The sequence below is a fragment of the Botryllus schlosseri genome, chromosome 2 (genome assembly GCF_051294905.1).
Source record: "Botryllus schlosseri isolate E-star chromosome 2, Bs_hap1, whole genome shotgun sequence".
NCBI lineage: Eukaryota > Metazoa > Chordata > Ascidiacea > Stolidobranchia > Styelidae > Botryllus > Botryllus schlosseri.
Window position 1 is genome coordinate 5,427,918 of NC_137237.1, and position 17,935 is coordinate 5,445,852.

General features: G+C 39.7%; 1 protein-coding gene and 1 long non-coding RNA gene across 2 annotated transcripts; one reads left to right on the forward strand and one right to left on the reverse strand.

Moving 5' to 3' along the window:
* Positions 1 to 7,507: 7,507 nt before the first annotated feature.
* On the reverse strand, positions 7,508 to 9,633 carry LOC145433150 (uncharacterized). The gene is made up of 6 exons (XM_080310102.1): positions 9,547 to 9,633; positions 9,304 to 9,482; positions 9,201 to 9,245; positions 8,635 to 8,799; positions 8,487 to 8,573; positions 7,508 to 8,019 (listed from the first exon to the last, which is right to left on the reverse strand). Exons 1-6 carry the CDS (start codon positions 9,581 to 9,583, stop codon positions 7,951 to 7,953), a joined length of 582 nt encoding a protein of 193 aa, XP_080166228.1. The 5' UTR covers positions 9,584 to 9,633; the 3' UTR covers positions 7,508 to 7,950.
* On the forward strand, positions 9,409 to 11,835 carry LOC145433151 (uncharacterized). Its single transcript, XR_013913048.1, has 2 exons — positions 9,409 to 9,551; positions 10,404 to 11,835. It is a non-coding gene; the product is annotated as an uncharacterized LOC145433151 (long non-coding RNA).
* Positions 11,836 to 17,935: the final 6,100 nt, after the last annotated feature.

The following is a 17,935-nucleotide window of genomic DNA, read 5'->3' on the forward strand; positions in this document are numbered from 1 at the left end:
AAAAGTGTATGGATTTGGTGGGTGTACGAATATTATTCACAATTTACGTACAATGTACATGCTAATTTTGTAACAGTTCTTTCAAGCTGGAACAAGAGAAATTTTTGGCCAAATTGGACAGGATTAATTTTATTGTTCTCGCGCATTTTCTTCGATTCCAAAATCTATGTATATACGGTACCTGAATGACATCGTAATTTTCTTTATTCAGTGCTCTATTGGTTCAATTGAAGCAACAGCGACGTTGCTTAAAACTGTATGCAATGCAGCATCTTATTGATGTCAGACTTTTTGGTCAATATGTTTTAGGTTTTAATTATGCCGAAATTGAACTTTGAACTGCTATTCCATCAGCTGTTACACATTTCAAACGAAATAGTAAACCAGGCGGGCTTCTGGTGGTCGCAAAGTGCTAGTGCATAAGTCGCAAAAACACAAATAAGAACGCAAATATTTTGATTACTCGTTTGTTTGAGCTACTTTATCCAAACTCAGTAGTTTGATCGACGTACGAATGCTCGACTGTGTTGCTGGCCCGGTTCAAGCTCAACAGTGATCGCATACAATATATGAATTTACTAGACAGGCTTCGCCTAAACGGCCCGAGGATTTCGCTCAGATATGTTGCATATTAATTCTCATGTTGAATGTCGGGGGGTAATCCCGACGCTGGACCTGCAACCTTCAGCATAATGGTGTATTAAAGATCCCTTGTACATGTGTTCAAAATAAATTCTATTTGATGGTGGACGCGTATTGCATACGGCCTTGTTACGTTGCTTCCGTGCTTAGTTGATCAGTGCAATTACGAAATTACACTTTTCTTTTATGATTAGACCTCGCTGCATTATGGCTGTTCCCGGCCGAGATAGGTCCTCGAACAAGACTAATTTGTTCGACACATTCGCGGCTTCTCTTGCAGTACGGTGATGTTTTAAAGTGATGAACTTGACATTGACAGTCGAATAAAAGGTTATTGTCGGTGGCGCTATAAACCTGTAATTGTCATATTCAATTGATCAGAGTTGGAGATCGCAGGAGGATGTATCCAGATGGGAATCTCTAGGAATAACCAAATAACTAATGTATCTCACATGATATGATATTCATAGCAATTGCTTATACTCTACAGGAGCACGTGTTGAGCTGTGGAATTTTATTGTAGGATAGGCAAAGTTATGGAAAGCGATCCCGAGTACAGGTATAAATGTGGAAGCTGAAAAATGAATGCTTGAAAAATCCTTGAGTAAGTTGTTGTTGTTGTTATTGTTGTTGTTGTTTGTCAAGCAAAAATTAGATGCTTATCACATTTTGGTCTTTTCCACCACGATCAAAGATTGCGTACAAAGAAATGCACCGCAATCAATAATGAAGTACAGAAATGAGATAGCAGGAAATAAGATTTCGGCACGATGATAATATGTATTCAGGTTTCAAATATCATAAATGCCGATTACAGGATAACACGAGTTCAGTGGTGTATGGGGTCGTAAGAAATTGACATTCATTTCGTAACGAGGAATCTATACATTGAAATGCCTATGTTGACTAAGTAGTTGTCTCTACGTAGTTGAAGACGATGCGACATGTCCCGTATCTTGGTAATCATGGGCTTCATAGTGCGGAAAATGAGTCATTGAGTATTGTGATTATGTAAATACTTTGGATATACCCTTTCAAGTCCTAACTACAGATCCTCACTGTGTATATTATAGCTTCATTAGACGAATGTATTTTTCCACAAAATATGAGTTATGAAAACTTACTATTAATTTTGAGCAATTTTAAAACCGAATGCCATCGTAAGTCTCATTTTGTTGCGATGAAAGTGGCAATGGTTTGGGTGTTCGACAGCCGAGTCACATATCCTGTTGGTTTTACATTGTTACGGTGCAAATGTGGACTTTTCTGGCATGTGAGTAGATAGTGCGGCGATCCGACAGTCACCGAACTCTGCATGTGCGTGATGATCTGACGTCACCGAAAGATAACTTATATGCTGTCTTGGTGCGCCCACACGCTATCTCATTCTCGATTATAAACAGTCGGGTATAAAATAAGGTTTACGTGACGTCAATCCTATAAATATTTACCACCTGGGAAAGAATGTGGTGAACTCGACAAGTAATTATAAATTATGTCGACGCCGCTACGAGGCATGTATCAAGAAATACGATAATCCATAAATGCAACTCGACTTGGTTGCACCCAAGCCACTGATATATTGAAAAAGACTATAAGGGACTCGTCTTTCGTTGTTCTTCATCTTAACAGTGGTATCAAAAATCGAAGCTACGGGATTCGGAAACCTCATATAGGCCTACTGGATTCACGAATGCATCTTGATTTTTGTTACGATATGATATGAGCTTAGTTAGTTATTCGAACTTTCGATATTCCAGTGTATTTAGATGGGGTTGTTTACGCCCTATAGCTGTATAATCACGCGATGTTGGAACGACAGCATCAGATTATACAAGCGATCTTCAATATTGAATCTACATCCAGGCAAGCAAACAAATACAACTATTATCGTAGTAAGTCAATCGTGTCATCCTGTGACTTGCGAACGCTGTCTCGATTGCTTCTGCAAATTGGCGAGTCATCAGGAAGCCGTGTGTCGAAAGTGTAGAACCCTGCGGTCACCCATAATAAACAACAACATTTTGCACTCGCTTAGATGGGGCGCCATCAACATGACCATAATGTCAACCTATCAACAGTCCGTTATGAACATTTTACTTACGTATTAACCGATTGAAAGGTGTTGAAAGTTGAACGACATAGCTTGACCTTCTATGGGTGAACGAAATGAGATCTCCAAACCTCTCCTGATATGGTTGTATTTCAAATAACTGATGTCGGTCACGATAATTACGTTTTCGCGTCCCTTGTAACGTATCGGTATGCTATACGTGAGCACTGAGCACGCTCTGATGTTTGTTGTATATAGTCACGAACGGTAATTTCCAGCTATTATGCAATGCAACGGCGCCATGGTGACATCATAACCACAGCCAGTACATTTCAATCTGTGAAAAAGATATTGCCTATTCGTAGAAATTTTGTCCAAAGCTGAAAATCCGCGGCTCGAATTCCTAAGTTAAAGACTGGTGCCAATATGTTTTTCACGCCTTCAACCTTACTTTGAGACCACATCGCATTTGGAGCTCAGTGCTCCTGCAATTGAATGTCTGTACCACCGACTGTCGAAGTGACATGAAGTACGGTTCGAGGTTGAAATCGCGACCACACATTACCACATTGTACGCTGTACATGAACGTTTAAGAAAGGCTTGATAATTTGTTTAGAGGTTCGGCAGTACCTGCGATATCCGCACCTAGCATTTACGGAATGAATAGCACGTTGTTTATTTTCATTCTGATCGATGTAACCAAACTTGGTTGGTTAATCCAGACGGACGACTGACTCCTACCAAAGAAAAACCATTTCAGATTGTGTATATCAAATGACAATGTTTAGTATTTGTAAGATTTCGTAACATCGATTAATTAATGGGTGGTTATCCGAAATACTGGTGGTTAGATTCGCGCACTCCTGCTTTATCCACCTGACGCGCCGGGAATGCTCGGCTGCAGGATGCGTGACGTGGACGCGTCTACGATGCGGTTAAACTAGATTTATCATACATCTGCTACTGCTAATGTGGGCTGGCTGTTTATATCATTGGATTACGATTGCCTGAGATAATCGCCGCGTAGAATCTGTGATAATGAAAATCATTTCCACCGAACACGACATGCTGACGACGTGGGAAACATCTGGCTTTGAATTGATAACCTTTCCAGCTGTCATCGAATATGGAAACACCCTCCCTATTCGGTCACGGAAGTAAACTTATATATCACTAGGATCTTTGTGCAATTTGCGAGAGCTCGCTGCCTTACGTAAGCACGGTATCCGCGCAAAGCGCTGTAGTAATCAGACTTGAACAACTAGATAATTCTAGTTGTCCATGCAATTAGACTAACTAAAACAAAATCCCGGCAATCTAATTTGTGAAATTTTACTTTGCTCTAATTTCAACTCTATAATCTAATTTCTGGTTTTCCTGAAAATGCTTCGGGAGAATTGTATTGTGCGAAACGAACTAAGCTTGCTGTAGTGTACATACATTTGCTATTCTCTATGCCTATGAGAATGGACTATGAACTGAACTGTAAGTTTTCGCGAATTCAGTAATTCTGATCATAATCTAATTTGGGAAAAACTGTAGCTATTATACTAATTCTAGTCTAATTTGGAATAACTGAAAATTTCCAATGTGTTCAAGTTTGGGAGACACAGTGGGACAAAACTGGGATAAGGATAAATTGAAAATGAAGATCTTCATTTCGATGCGACCAGTTCTCGGGTTTTTCGGACGAACATACAGGTGATAGCGAAACGATTCCGGACCAGCTTCAAACAAGTCCTTGTGTTAGTTAAGTAAACCGAGTGTGGGAGTGGGGGTGGATAGAGTAAGTTTACTCTGTAAGTGACGCATCCCTCTTGTAACTTGGTGTTGCATGTGCGATTATACGTTCAGGTTTCTTCATGACGTGTTTTCGTGAACTCTTAACCAGCGACCAAATCTTTCAATGCAGGGGTGCAATCGATTCATTTGATGCCTAACAGGGGCATTTATGGTTGGTTTTGTCGAAAGAATATGACCCGATGAATAATTACATCAAACAAATAGGCTACTTCCGCCCGGGTTTGCCTCCATACCGATTTGCTCACGTCCGAGCTGACTGAATAAACATACGAGCTCAATATTATAGGTCTGTAAATAAGTAGTTACTATTGTATTGGTTTACAATTATAATTTAATATACTTTCGTCACGATGCTGTCAGATTGGTTCGTCATATGGTATTCACGAGCCTGTTTACTATTTAATACTGCGTCACAGCGACAGACTTCTGTCTGTGTATCGAATTCACCTATTCCATTGACTTATTTTCACTGTTTATTAGGGTCTATACCTACGGAACTGTTGAAATCTGGAAACAGAATTGATTTAGCAACATGTATAGATATTTGCTGCATAACGAGACAAGCAAAACCAGGCTTTTCACCATCTTCATAATTTTCCATACAACTCTGTGTCCCAACTGCAAATATACCCTTGTGGCCTGCCGGTCGAGTACCACCGTACTAGTAAATAATGTCACAGATGTTATTAAAAGGATGTGAAACACGAAATGGAATATATCAGCGATCCCTAGTTGTTGGTTACAGTGCATGGTCAGGTCACCCTCAGTTATCCCAAAAGCAGAATGTCTATCAATTGTAAATCGATTCACTCGGAGACGTGGACATTGTGACAAAGTGGGACGGGAACACTTGGATAGTCCTCTATGTTAATCCAATCGTCCCACTCTGTGAATTTGTCTATTAATGGAGGCAGTAGCTTTCCTCACATTCATTTATATCCAACTTGGGAGATTCTATGTTTTTTGGTGTGCAACTAAATTTAGGTCGACATAAACATTTTCGTTTATAACCTTAAACTGGAAGAATCTGGAAATCATTTCTACTCTGAAGTGTAGGGCTCTTGTCATGCTATATACGAGGACACATAATATTATCCTTACATAGAATATGCAAATTTTATAAAGTAGATAGCCAACAATGACACACCAAAGCTAAATCAAGTATAAGGCTGGTTATTTAAAGCAACTGGTTTTGGAACAAGAGGATTATGTAAAGACAGGGAAGTAGCATTTCATGTTCGCCTAAGATATGTTGATGTTATAAAAATATCGTTTAGAAGTCACTTTGTGGACTCTGTAGGTACTGGTAGACAAGCCCTGATAAGTCAAGCACAAGAAATGGTGAATAGGTGTGAAGTGTAACATCAATAATGGACTCACAGCAATTCCTAGGTTTATAGAAAATGGAAATCAACCAAATTATGTTTTCGGACTTAACAAGACTTGTTTCTTATGATTGTTCTTGTAACTATCATAGAGCATACAACACCCTCGCCAACAGGTTATTCACTACTTCATCGCAGAGTCTTAGAAACTGGGGCATGGAGCTGGTCAGCCCGAATATTACTACATAGTTTTCAATAATGTCTTGCATATAACTAAAATATATATGGGAAATCTTGACTTATTAGATTCTTAAATTCACAAGCAACATGTTACTGGCGTACAACCTGAGAGAGCCTCGCGCCTCACAATTTGGGAGCCACTGATCTGAGTCCATCGATAGCGCAGACAATAATAACCATCTTCCTTCCTAGAACGGAAGGTATTCTATGCAAGATGAGGGAAGACAACGATTCGAACATGGGGCATACCGCGACGGCTCACAACCGGAGTTGAGCGTGGATATGGAATTGGAGTTTGATGCCAAAGAAAAACGATTTGAGCGGATTAGGATCGAGTTTGGATCTACGATTTTTGAAGGGGGATTTGAATTTGTACTAGGATATGGAATTTCTAATAATTGACAATTTTCATGCCACGGTTTATAAAAATTCATCCATTACCGGACTTGGTTTTGGACATGATTCGGACAGTTTTGGATTTGGATTTCTCACTTGGATTTGAACGACAAATTTGGGCCAAGAGTTGGATTTGAACTTCTTAAATCATATCAGCTACGCACCGCATCAACTACGTAAAGTTAGCGAGAGCAAGTTTGCTGCCGACCACAAGAGATCATAATGTCACGGATGTTGACGCAAAAAGATGATAGTGTCTCTGCAACACTTTGTTTAGTTTTCGAGATTCCCGGTGCGTAAAGCCTATCGAACTTCTGTTGCGAACGCAGTGTACAAGCTGATGTAAACAATCAAAACCATCCCACCGTGTATTCGGATTTAGGACCACACGCAGACACCTTGACATATCAAAGTCTTACGTAATAGAGATTACTCGAGTGCGAAGTGGGTGCTATATACTACGCGATTGTTCTTTTTAGCACAGGAGCAGTGTTTGTCAAATCTGCGTGTAGATTGCAGGCGGCTACTTTGTTTGGTGGAATATCCTGAGATATAGCTCGAGACAGCTTGCGAATACTCTCTTAACTCTGTACACGATGTCATTCAAACTGAAATATTCTCCTAAATGCATTCTCCTATTCTCGATCTTGATTTCGTACCGCCGTTAAAGTTATTGTCCCTTATTTGATACAACGGTCCATAAAGAGCACTATCTAATCGGACTACCAACATATTATGGGCTACATTTTTCAGCCGCTTCAAATCTGGGTCGCTTTGGTGCGCCCGGAGACTTTTCGGTTGGTGCCGCGAAGACATTTCAAACTTGTAGTTTTCACCTTTCTCATCACTTGCGTACTGGAATTACAAACACACCAAACTCGACTAATAGTTAGCCAATATACGACCAGGTACAAGACCGATATTTCTTCATATCTTACGTGGAAAACGTTTAGGGGTAAGGATCGATCCGATTTCTGCCCGTAGGCTCTGGAGATCTCCGAAATATCATGCTGCCTGGGGTAAGAGCAATCAAATCGAAAACCGCAATAAATTGACATCGCGAGATGCGTATTGTAATATCGAACATTTTTGCGAGGCTTGACAAGTGTGAAAATAAACAAGCACGTGCATGTTGTTTACATTAAATGATTACAGTATTGTGCATTTTGTGAAAATAAAATTTTGTAATTCCATTGTTTCTGCAGGCCTATCTTGAAATAAGCAATATTTCTAATTCGTTATTGCGCCGCGAGTATTGAGAAGTTATCAATGGGCACAAAATAGTTTATAAACTGCGGGCATAGACAATATATGTAGTAAACCACAGTGGAACAATAAAGTAATAATAATAATATTAATAATAATAATTTAAAATTTGTTGCATCTATAGATAAAAGCCAGCTAATAATATAGGTGTTAAATAAATTTCTTTGGAAGAAGTGCAGCATATAGTAGTTTGTTGGCGAAGTGAGTGCGGAAAATCCTTATGATCATTTCAGCCGTTCAATGTATAGCTTGGTATGCCTCAAAAAGTCCGATAGTAGACAGTGGTGATGTACCTGAATCAAGAAAAGATATGCATAAGAATTTTATTTCTTCGACAATACTCAAGTAAACATTGCAATAGAGAAACACCGATCAAAATGTGCCGATTCCCAAACTACAATGCGGAGACCTTGTTCCACGGGTGAATTCGTGGTCGTTTGTTTGAACACATAACTGTCACGTAACAAATTATACTCAGCAATGCAACTACAAAACCGGGTTGCATACACGGTGAGGAAACGATGAAACGATATTGCATTGATAGTGATGGAGGAAGAGTTGGATACAGAGTACATTTATTTGATTTGTTAGCATAACTGGTTTATTTCCTCCCTAGGTGTGCTACATTGTAACATACTCTACCAATTAGTTTGCATTGAGCGTACATCATAACGTCTATCACCATTGGACCATACTATGGATTAGTAGATATTTCAGTTCTATACAGTGTTATAGTATTCAGTTCATAAACAAACATTACCTGTCTGTGATATTCGTTCTTATGTGAAAGTGCTTGACGCCACCGATCAGCGTGGCTTGTAGCAGTTTTGCGGGACCGCCTGATACCCTGTGATTGTGATACGGAAGTTGACTTAATGCTCTCAGCAAACACACGCTTGTAAACGTACCTCGTCGCCAAGTAGTTTGAACGCGCGTTTTGTTTTGTGCAGCTTGTGCAGTAAATCATCAAAATCATTGCCGTGTATCATATGATCATTGGTATATTCCAATAATGTGGTGTAATATTCCAGTAGTTCGAGTATCGTCTCGTGTTGTTTTCTTGTCATGGAGCTCTGTAGATGAAAATAGGGGAAGATTAGAGATATGGCAATATAAATTGATAATTTGCAGCAGGTAATCTCATACCGACAGAATATATTCACATTAGGTTTTCAGAGTCGGTTCGGAACTCATCCAGTAGCATTCGGGCTGTACATTAGTTTGAAGCCAGCATAGATATGGTGCTTGCTACCAACAACAACAGTTAGTCAAAATGAATAGAGTATACATATTTTACATAGAGAACGAAATACAGTGATTTATACGAGTTTATGCCAGGAAGTAAAAGGATTAAGAAGGCAATTACTCGCAACATAATGAGTTGAATACCAATGTCAATTATGGCGCTCTAGATCTTCAGTTTTTACTTATTTAATAATTTAATTCATAGTCTTAATATGAATAGAAATCTTACCGAAAATGTCGACGCGTAATTCTTCTGGCTTCTGGATTGAGGAATCTGAACAGAAATGAGCAATTCATTTTCTGTAATCAGCGGCAAATAATTACCGTCTTACCAGCTTCAACGCTTCCTCAGAGATTGCTTTCCTGACATCTAATATCCTATCACACTTCTCAAATGTATTTCGACATTTGTGGAAGAGACTGCTGCAATAGCGACGCTCCGCCGGATTGTACAGATGTACGGCCTCGGCGCACGACTGCACCGGTTTGAGACAGTGGAGAAAAACCATGCCTGTATAAAAGCAGTCTCAGTTAGAAATCTCTCGAAATAGTTCTCGTCTGTGAAAAAGTCCTACCTATAGTAAGTAGATTTATTTGTGAAAATCGTTCCATTATGTAGATCTGAATAGTGAATATATCTCACCCGATCTTATATATATAGCAGTTTCCGAGTGAAGAAACTTCTTCCTCCATGTTATTTTAATTGTTTCCGTGGTTTATATCTATTGATTTCATGACAGTGCCGTAAACAACATCTGCAATATAAATTATGATTATGCATATCAGTATATAGCCACAAAAGTAAAATAATGAACCTCGTGATGCAAGGCGCCTGTTATGAATCAACATCAGATTCCTTGAACTTGCACGATGTACAAGATGGACTGATATACCTCCAAGGTATTTCACGGCGGACGTGCGCATACACTTTACGTATGCATTATAAAAATTTGGCCCGAACCCCTCGATATTGAGAACAAAGCCATCCGTGCAAAGAATAATGCGAGTCAAATGTGATAGGTGAAACAATGTGGCAGGTCACAAATGGTGAAAATTAGGATTAGGAGGATCATCATTGCATGAATACGTGATCAACTGATCATGAACACTTGCTACACTTGTCACGTCGCCACTCACAAAAGGTTATTTCTCCATTACGCTTTCAACTAACTTGCTGCCAACAATTCGCGAGCTCCAATAAACAACAGCATAAAGTACAGCTCATTCTCGGACTTCCGATATACAAAATCCGGTAGTTCAACGTGAAATGCAACAATCGAAATCCAATCATTCTCGAGAGTGATTTCTCCGTGAATTGAATTGAATTGGTCAATGGACAGTATTACATCTTTAGAGACTAATAGCTACTGAACATATCAGTAAAAGTGCACTTTCAGCTTATAGCGATCTATGCTTTCTCATTGCGTTTCAGAGTTGCCGTCCGCCTGAATCTACCTTCTGCGAAATGTCCTGACTACATCGTCAGTGAGTTTGTTTGTTTGTTTGTGGTACTCGTGGTGTTTGTTGACTACTGTTGTCATTTACACCAGACAAATTCTGTTCGTTTTAATTCCGTAGCTGCCGACTTGTAGCACGCCCTACTTCTAGGCTTTTATAAGACACCGCCTACACGGATGAGATAGCGAGGAGGAGCCTAGATAAACCTTCAACACGTGGGTAGGAATTCTGGAGTCGACCTCGTAAGTGACTGACAACCGTGGCAATTTCGTAGGCGTAGGCGTATATGGGAAAATGGCTATCTTTTTTTCAGGCATTACCTTTGCGTTGAATTCTTGATTCAATACCGTAGTCGCTTGAACTAAAAGCAGTTATATTATTTGCCTAAAATGTTGTGGATCTCTTTACAGTAAAGCCAGCGCTATAAAAATACTGCATTTGAATATACGACGTGGTCCATACCTTGCATTGTCTTATTCCTTGAAATTACTAGGGCTACACAAAATCGAGTACGCGAGCGCTTCGACTCTGTGCCGAGTATTCGGCTTCGAGTCAAGTCGAATTAAAACTCATTCCATAACAGGAGATACGACTTCGGAATTTTGAAATATTTACCTTTCGTACAACCTTCAAGAAGATTTTGCTAGTAATATCATATCACAGATAACTTGGCGTTTCTTTACCATATACCAATCTTATAGTGATTTTTAGCAATGCCGTGGGTCGGTCACTATTTTCCAAAAAGGCCGTCTCTACGAATATGCGTAAGCTTGTGTTACAGGTTTTGGATGCTGCGGTGCCAGCGATAGTGGTTTCAAGGCGCGCTTGGTGGCAAGAAGTATCGAAACGATAATTCTCGTTGATAAAATAACTTTTAGTGAACAGGGAGAGGTCAATTTCGATACTCGTAATGTCGTTTCTCACTACTCGAATCGATTCTTTGCAATTAATACTCGATTCGGATTCGACTATTCTCGTCTCGTCCTAATTAAATTATCTGTTGGGCGACATGCTTGACGTTACATGACGTGGGCCGACTTCAGAGAATGGTTGACAATACACATATATGATACACTCGAATTCGAAAGACTCGTACGGAATTTACTTATGCACGTATAATATTTACCATTTGGTTACGATATCTTCGTCATCAGTCCGTGAACTTTCGAATGGTTTCGTGTCAGAACATACTCCCAAACAGGTTCCAGGCTGTCAAACGTCCGAGAGGTCAGTCATTGCGTAAATGTAGCGTAGGACACGAAAACAGCGATGTCTTGAGTCATCGTTGCCTTGCTAGTCCGGTCATGTTGTACTCAAACTGTCGTGAAGGTTATTGAAAATAAAGAAAGTTAACCTTATCATGTTTAGCTAAGGCCACTTTGCCAAAACTGTGACAACTGCTGAAATGATGCATCTGGGATTTACGTAGTAGGAAATCTAGCTCTCTCTGGGCATAAGACCACTGTCTTTTCTACTACAATAGTGAATGAAGTCATGGATAACACCGAGATCTCGCAAATGCCATTGATTGAAGGATAATGTCTAACTTTCGCCTAAAATTTCATATTTCATATTACTCGCATGTATTAATGCCGCGAAGTTGGCCTATTTAATCCTATTTACTCGGACCATTCAATGATACTATTATTATTAAAATTGGATATCTGATTACGTATCTACAATGTGACTGCTGCATACCAAATTATCCATCTCATGTTACCATCAATTAGTTCCATTTGTGTACTCTAGTCGGAGGCAGTGAAAGTAGACAGCGTTGATACTTAGGAGTGTTAAAAAGTAAACTTAGATAAGTGGTTGTTATCGAGTGGTCGTATACTTACATTTGTTAATCAGAGAATACGTCTTTCGAAATTGGTGGGTGCATCTTTGCGACTAACGCAAAATGACTAATGACAGAAAAGTATAGCTGCAATTATCGAAAATTCATTCAGATACAAGAACTATTTCGCCCAGTTGTAATGAGAATTACACTCACAGGAGGGATGCAAACATCTCCGAATTGTAGTTTCTACTTGAATAAAATCCAAACTGTAAAAATTAGGTAGTTTGGCCTGAAAATACGGTTCGAGTAGAATTGCAAGTAAATCTAAATACATAATCAATTTGTATAAGTAGACCCTATACATGAGCACTCCGAAAAGTAGAAGTAATTCGATCTGACCAGATCGGACTGTGCATCATAATATGTCAAAAGCCTCTACGTTTATGGCAGAGTCTATTTCCTCGCTCTATCGAATCAAAGTAACAACCGCAAACTACATCATGAGTTTATATAGACATATGAGTTTTTCATGGCCTAACCCCCAGACAATGAAGAACAAAAACTATCCGATCGGTGATTTCACATTATTGTCACATGATATAGCAGAGCAGCCTAAGTTGAGAACATTATCACCAGACTATCTAGATTATAATTATTTGCCCCCAACAACACCATGACATCGGCTAGCTGTATGGGAGGATCACATTATTTATGTCATTGTTGTGATATATTGTCGCTGCATGAATGGATCTTTCCGTCATCAACCGTTCATGTACATCACATGTGACTTGTATTTCGTCATATCCAGAATTTTACGTCCGAATTTCGATTAAAGTTCACTCCGTAATTGCCAGGTAGCGCAGTAAGCCGGAGAGGAATTTGATTAGTAGCATACATGATTAATGTCGCGTCTGATTTGCGAAGAACACCCGCTTGTCAGTGACGTAGGAATAGCTGTTTGATCAGTCAGTTAAGTTCAGGAATCTAGCTTGGTCGATTAACATCGCATGAATATGGGATTATGGAGAGTTTTAGTAGTCGCTGTAGTGCAATGATGCGCACGTACCTCACTTGTGATGTCACGACTCTGTACAGTGTCACGTTCCGCGGTCGATTTCATTTCTCCCTACCGCTTTTAATTAATGCCCTTCCACAGTCACACAAGTCAACAAGAATCGGCCTATAATACGATCTAGCGCGTTCTTGATGTTACATCGCGAGTGGAAACTACCGATATGTTGAAATTCCTATACGGTACAACGCGCCAATCGAATTCGACACTCTCATAAATAATTCCTTTATGAGACATCGATATTTCAGTGGAACTTGATTGGTCATTCAATTGGTCAATGAACATTGAACAATCTTTCACCTGCGTGCGACTTACCATATTTGAAGCCGGAAGTTACGGAGAAGTTGCCTTACTTGGTAGCGACCTATCCCAATGGTGCATGACTATTGCTAAGTTGGTTTTTTCACGTCACTGTCACGTAATACATTTGGAGATTTCGATCTACTATCTCAGCCGTCCGATCAATGATATGACCAAAGGCCCGGTAGTGAAAATTCGACTTTCGTTATTTACAATAGATCAACTGCAGTGCCCTTGAGGGAAATGGCCCGAAAGGACAATGAGAGTGCAAACTTCGGCGATTTTCAAGTTTGAAACCAAATTTACAGAGATACATCACGTGATTCGGATACTAGTCATCTCACCTTGTGGTATTAAATCTTCTTAATCGTATTTTACATCTTATTGGCTGTTTTGCTTTCGCATCCGGTCGGAAGAAATCACAAGGGCTTTGAAAGGTAACTTACTTACAGCGTCCTTATGGATCTTGTGTCACAAATTTAATGACATAAAATAGGCACCAGTTTTCGGATCCGGTGCGCAGCATAGGACATCTGTTTCCGAAACCGGACATCGACATCTTATCACGCGACTTAATATTTCCCAAGTAGGTGGTTCTTGACTGTGCCGGAACTTATTAATTCTCCATGCGTTCTTCTGCAACTCTGGTATGTTCATTCGATTTGTGATCGTACTTAATTTACGCCAGATGAATTCCGTTGCTATATGTTCTCCGCCAGCCCACGTGCGGTCGAAAGTATCGTAGCTGTTGATAGCTATTTTGGGGATAATGCTGATCGTGAGAGATGCTTCGCCCTGCCCTAAAAAGCAATTATCAGCGTACGTATGTATTAATGCCAATTTTATGGTATTTAGGTTCGTTTTCCAGTCCGTGACTGATGGATTGATTGAATTATGTCAAACTCCATATCCCAATTCATACTATCAAGCCTATATTTTCCTACGCCATGTTATGATTCATGTGTTTGCAAGCCGGCGGTCGTGTTTTCGATAGGATTGTTTTAGATTGATAAAAAATATGTAACATTCAACGATAATTAAGTGCATATCTACGTAAACGCTACTAAAAAAAGACTATTGACACTCCACTACTGCGTAGAGAAACTTCTTAAAAAATGTAATGCTTGGGTGACGTATACTGTATTGATGGGACTAAGCAAACTGGACTTTTATGGGAATTTGAAAATTTTGGTAATATCCGAAAGTCATAATATTAGAAAATGCACAACAACAGAGTTGTAAATAAATCCATTCCTTCCGTCTGACAAACCACTACCGAGACTTTTTCCAAGTATGTTGAGCAATATGTTCGATGGTAAGAATTTTTCGTCAGAATTGAAATGTTCTTTTGAGATTTGTATGACCGATAAGCAAACCTGATTTTTCTGAATTTCGCCGGAGTACTGTATCGATTGCCGACAATGATATACTGTACTTGAATAGAAATTCTGTTGTTAGATAGCCATATTTATCAACTGCGTAACTGGAAACCGCTGAGGGGAAATTACCCGTGGTATATAAATAAACAATCGTAGTAGTGTTACTCCACCACCCTTGTAGTAACGTAGCGCGTATGCCTAAATCAAATGCGATTACGAATTTTGAAAACCTATCGCACCAAACGATGACGAAATATTTCATGCTCGCCAAATGAGATCTGCTTTATCAACGATCTGCTAATTCAACACACGACACACGACATGCCGGTAATCGCCGAGGTCACCCTGCGACAAATGCATGTCACGTACAGGCGCGCAGTGAGCGATAATTCGTGCCATAAGCTTATTAAATCAAGGTTATTTGTTTCCATCAGCGTATTGTCGTGCTATGCAGCCAATTCATTTGATATGTTTTGATGAAGACAAAACCGCGGGCGTGGTGCTTGTGTGCGACATTATACCACCGTGATGTACCTACCTACACCATATAGATTCTTCTAGATTCAGACGTACGCTATGTCCTGTCACCGTGGACGTACATCTATTATTGTAAAAATACGAACGCGTTTTCATTGCCGGATTTAGAGATGGTACTGGGAAGACGCAACTCTAAACCAGTCAAATAAAGGTTACTTGCAGAGCTGAATCAAAGCGATTGACGAACATGTGAACCGTGAGATTAACCTCTGCAGCTTTATGACGTGTTACGACTGAAAATGGGTGAAGTTGATAACTGTACCGTTGTTCTATGAAGGGAATCGGCGTCGAGTTGTTTTCAGTAACGATTTCGTTTGCGGCTAAAAAGGGGATATTGCATTATACGGGTGCGTTTATAGCAATGATGTGTGGACGCCCTTTGGTAAGATTCGTCTGGGTTTGACAAACTAAAATTAGGACAACACAAATCGGATTTACGATAAGATCAATTTTCGGATTTGCTTGGGATAACGCGGAATTAAATCAAGGGGTGCCGTGGTCTCATGAAATACAAAGGCGATGTGAAATTACCTGCTTCATATATTTCACCATGACCTGCAGATATAATCGCAGTGCGCCGAATGAAATGACGAAGTCAAAGATTAATAATCGCAGGAAACAAATATAGGCGGTATTTTAGGCGATGTTTCCGACTCATTTGGTGCTAAACAGTAGCTCGCCGTGTTTGTTTGTATTTGATTGTCGGATTTTCCACGCGATAGTGTATATATGCAAATACAGACTGTTTAGTGGAAAAATACTGTTCCTATTCCTGCATATATCGCGATGCATTGAAGGCATTTCGAACATTCGATACGCTTGGTCCAAATGCTCCGGCGTGATTTGAGTACTTTGAATTGGAACCATAATCACAATTCCCATTTTCAATTGTCATTGGAACTCCAAATTTATTTGCTGAATTTGAGACCACTAATAAAATTTGATTTTGTCTGTCACGAAACGATTTGGCGCATATATCTCGCCCCCCGAAATCGTGCTGCATGGCCTGCGGTGCCAGATTTAGACATTGCTTCAATGCACTTATGGAAGGTTGCCGAACGTGACAACACGCGTGATACCGCGGTATCAACCTGATGCTACAAACGAAAAAAAAACACAAGTAAACAGCCAAGAAGGTTAAATCCGAGGGGACCAAGGCTATTTAGAATTATAGTTGTCGCAGATACAAAAATGACTCCGAATATGTTAGCAATTCGGAGTTAATATAGGCGAAAGCAAGACTTAGTTTCTATGGCTCTACATATAATAATTACGGATATTGTCTTGACATATTATAGACATTTCGAATACAAACAAAGCTACAAATGTATGCAAATCCTCGAAATGTAAGTCTGCCATAAGTTATGCCTGTGATAAATAGTTCACAATATGTTTCTAAAGCACGCCCGCGGGGTGGGTGGGTCACATTCGGCCCGCGGGTCAAGGGTTGGAACCCCTGTGCTAGTACATTTGGAATTTTAACGATTCCTATTATGCATACCTGTACCACTATAGAGGATCATGTAAATAGTACACGGGTGTCGTCAAAGAGTCCAGATAAAGTCCGAACGCATTGGAATCGTGGAGGTAAGAGCAACCAATATCTCAGGCCCTTTTCTTTTAACAATATTTATCCTTGGTTGTGAGGTCAGATGTATTCAAATGATGCGAACCCAAAGATTACGGGATGTTATCCAGAAGAAGGTATAACAGTGGCGACAGATCATAAACTGTATCTTAAAAGCGTAAGGCTAATTTCTTTGATGATTAGACATAATGGCGTAATAGTTTCTTGAACGGCAGACCGTGAGTTCAATCCCCGGCCGGGTCAGACCAAAGACCTGATTAGTAACACTGGTATCCATGGCTTTCCCGCTTGGCCCTCAGCCTTGCCTGGATAGCAAGTAGGGGCGGTGCAAGACTTGGAAAGACCTACAAGACAATTTCTGTACATTCCTTGTTCGGTATGGTGTATGCACAAATCGCGTATATCTATATCATGAGTCGGTATATATATGCCTCAGAAACATCAAAGACAAAACTATATAACGTCCTATTGTTATTACTATTAATGAACATTTATAATATGACGTGAATTCGAATGACTCAAGCCAAAATAATGTTTCTTGATTATGACTCAGTAGTCATGGAAATATAGCAACTTCCATCCTCGATGAATGTCATTGATCAGGGCATGTCGGGGTAAATTTGGCAATGACGCGACATATTAGGATTACAGCATATCATGCGATTGTTATAAAAAGCTTTGATGGAGTTATCACTATACGACTATCAAAGATACAGACTAAGCCTGAGCGTTGGATGCATCATACTTGAGAAAAGCGTGACAAAATGGTAAAAATGTCGCTACAGACGACCTAAACGCGACCTATCAAATATAAATTCTTTTTGGCACATAACGCGAGAAAGGTGCG